Source organism: Gracilinanus agilis, unplaced genomic scaffold, assembly GCF_016433145.1.
Source record: "Gracilinanus agilis isolate LMUSP501 unplaced genomic scaffold, AgileGrace unplaced_scaffold54912, whole genome shotgun sequence".
Taxonomy (NCBI): domain Eukaryota; kingdom Metazoa; phylum Chordata; class Mammalia; order Didelphimorphia; family Didelphidae; genus Gracilinanus; species Gracilinanus agilis.
The window spans coordinates 1-2,951 of record NW_025390146.1 but is presented as its reverse complement, the minus strand read 5'-3'; the positions used below and the strand labels follow the sequence as shown (position 1 = coordinate 2,951).

Sequence of the window (2,951 nt, the reverse complement as noted above, 5' to 3'; positions counted from 1 at the left end):
GCACCCCAGGGCCTCCGTCTAGGGCTGAGGGCAGGGCCCCCAGCTGACCTCTAGGGTCTGCCGCTTAGTCTGCAGCCCCGGCCCTAATTCCAAGGGCCAGCCTCCCTCTGGCCTCCATTTGGTGCCCCGGGTGGCCTTCCTACTCTGGACGATGCTCTGCACAGAGCGCGCTGGCTTTGGAGCCAAAGAGCCTCGGGTTCAGGTCTGAACTCTGCTGTTGATGGTCTTGTGACCTCGGACAGTCGGTGTCCCCCTCGGGGTCTCAGTTTCCCCATCTGTAAAGGGGAGCCCCCCTGGGGATCTGTGCTCGGGGCTCCCTCGGCCCTGGCTCGGGCTTTTCTCCTCTGCCCCTCTGGGCTGCCCCGGGGCTGGGGAAGGCCCCCCTTGGGGGTATCCAAGCTGACTTGGCTCCTTCTTCGTCCCTGGAGCCTTCGTGGGCCCCCCCCCGGGGTGGGGGCGGGGCAGCCCTCGCCAATGCCTCGTGCCCTTCCCCAGGTTCGTCAAGGACCGGCGCCCGTCCATCTCGCCCAACTTCAACTTCCTGGGCCAGCTGCTGGAGTACGAGCGCAGCCTCAAGCTGCTGAAGGCCCTGAAGGCCGAGGGCGAGTGTGCAGGCCCGGGGCCAGCCGAGCCCCTGCCACCCGCAGCCCAGCCGCCGCCGCCGCCATCTACCTCAGAGCCCAGCGGGGAAGGCAGCCCCCTGGCCCCCCCTGCCAAGCCCCTGTGCGCCAGCGCTCTGCAGCAGGGCCTGCGAGGGCTCCATCTGTCCTCCGAGCGCATCCAGGACACCAACCGCCTCAAGCGCTCCTTCTCCCTGGACATTAAGTCGGCCTATGCCCCCAGCAGGCGGCCGGACGCCCCGGGGCCCCCCGACCCTGGCGAAGCCCCGAAACTCTGCAAGCTGGACAGCCCTTCCGGGGCGTCCCCGAGCCCCGACAGTCCTGACCGGCCGGGGCCCGGGGCCGACCCGCCAGCAGAGGCCAAGCCGCGGCTAAGGAGGAAGCACAGGCATTCGGCCACGTCGCCGGGCCACGGCCTCAGCCTGAACTTTGGCGCCACGCCCAAGTCCGGGCCCACGGCCGGCGGGGCCGAGGACAGCCGGCTTGGCCTCTCTGTCCACGGCCTGCCTGGCCCTGGCCCAGGAGGCTGGGGCTTGCCCCTGGACTCCCCTGGGACCCCCTCCCCCGAGGGGCCCTGGTACTTGAACCCAGAGGGTGCCGGGGGCAGCGGGGGGCCCCCGGCCCTTTTCCCGGGGGCCTCCTTTGGCCGGGCGGGCCTTCAGGGCAGCGGCGCTGTGGACCTGAGACTGAGAGACAAGCCCCGAGCGGAGCCCCGGGACGGCAGGCACAGCTGGCACGAGGACCCGGGGCCCGAGAAGTCCTTCAAGCGGAGGAGCTGCCAGATGGAGTTTGAGGAGGGCATGGTGGAGGGCCGGGCACGGGAGGACCTCGGGAACATCGGCAAGCAGGCCAGCTTCTCCGGGAGCATGGAGATCATCGAGGTGTCCTGACAGCCGCGGGCAGGGAGGCCGGGCCGGGGGGCGGGGGGTATTTATGAGAGGCGGGCTGTGCCCGGAGCACCCCGCCAGCGCGGGAACGAGTCACGGCCCCCCGGGCGTCCTCGTGCCCGCCTCTGGGCAGGCGGGCACCCCAAGGGGGGCCGGGCAGCCTCTCGGGCCGCACTCGTGGCTCTCCGGACCTCGATGGCCGATCGGGGGCTTTTTTTATTTATTGAAGCTGTTCATTCTGGCAATGAGGCGCCGCTCCCAGGGCCTTCCTTCTCGAAGCTCTGTTTTTACTGTACGGTATTTAAATCGAGACACACCTTTCTAAGCAATACGAGGCCATCACCTGGTTCCCTTTGGTAGCACCTGGGGGCCCCCCCGGCCCCCCCCGACCCCCCACCCGCAGAGGCTGCTTTCATGCACTTTTTACATAAGAAAAAGGAAAATGGAAAAAAAATCTTTGCCACAAACTGAGCCGCGGAACCTCCCGCCTCCCAAATCCCCCTGAACCCCCCCCCCCCAGTCCTCTTGGCCTGTTTCCTTCTCTTCCTCCTTTTCTGCCACCTCGCCATGGCAGAGGCAAAGCCCTCTGCTGGAAAGGGGGGGCCAGACCAGCCCTGAAGAAGAGAGGGGGACGGCGGCCCCTGGGGTTGGGGGGCGTCTAGTGACCCTCAGACAGGTGCCACTGGGAAGGCATTGACGTCAGCCCCAGGTGGCAGGGGGACGGCGCAGAGCCCCCAGGGGCCGCCCCGAGGGTGTGTGTTTGGGGGGAGGGGGGCTGCCCTTTCTGCTCTGTCCCTCTTCTCCCACCCCCACCCCAGCCAACCCAGCAGCCTTTGGGAAGGACTGATCTCAGGTTTATCATTTTCGGGGGTCGGTGGGCAGCTGTGACGGGCCCCTCCTGGCTGCCCTCCCACTGATTTGGGGCCCAGCTGTACCGGCTAGCCCCCTCCTAAGCCCCCACCCTTGTGGGGTGTATCACCCGTCCCTCCCGGGCCACATCATCTGCCCCGCTTCCTGGGTCCCCTTCCCCTCCAGCCCCCTCTTCTCTGGTCTTTGTCCCTCCCCCAAACCCATTCTCTCCCCACCATGTGCAGCTAAGGAAGGCTCTTCCCTTCTCTCGGGCCTCAGTTTCCCCATCTCTAAGGGGAGAGGCTTGGGCCCCATCCCTAAGGGCCTCTCTGGCCGCGGTGTTTGAGTCGCCCTCCCCGGGGCCGCCCTAGATCCGTGGGGGGGGGGGGGACGAGGCTCCCAGACTCACATTCCAGCCCCCGGCCCCCTGCCCCTGCCTCCCTCCGCTGGGCTGCGGCGAGGGGGCACCGAGGAGACGCCACGCGCCTACTTGCTGCCCGCAGGCTCCCCCAGCCCTCCTGCACTTCTCGTTTTCCGTGTCCCCAATTCCAAGGGCTCTCTGCCTCCTGGGGAAGGGGGTCACGGAAGCCCGGAG

The 2,951-nt window shown here is 68.1% G+C and overlaps 1 protein-coding gene across 1 annotated transcript; it reads left to right on the top strand.

Moving 5' to 3' along the window:
- Positions 1-495: 495 nt before the first annotated feature.
- Positions 496-1,510, top strand: DUSP8 (dual specificity phosphatase 8; the record flags this gene model as incomplete). Its single annotated transcript, XM_044684683.1, has 1 exon — positions 496-1,510. A coding segment is annotated over one exon (1,015 nt), but the record flags the coding sequence as incomplete, so codon positions are not given.
- Between the last annotated feature and the right edge of the window lie 1,441 nt (positions 1,511-2,951).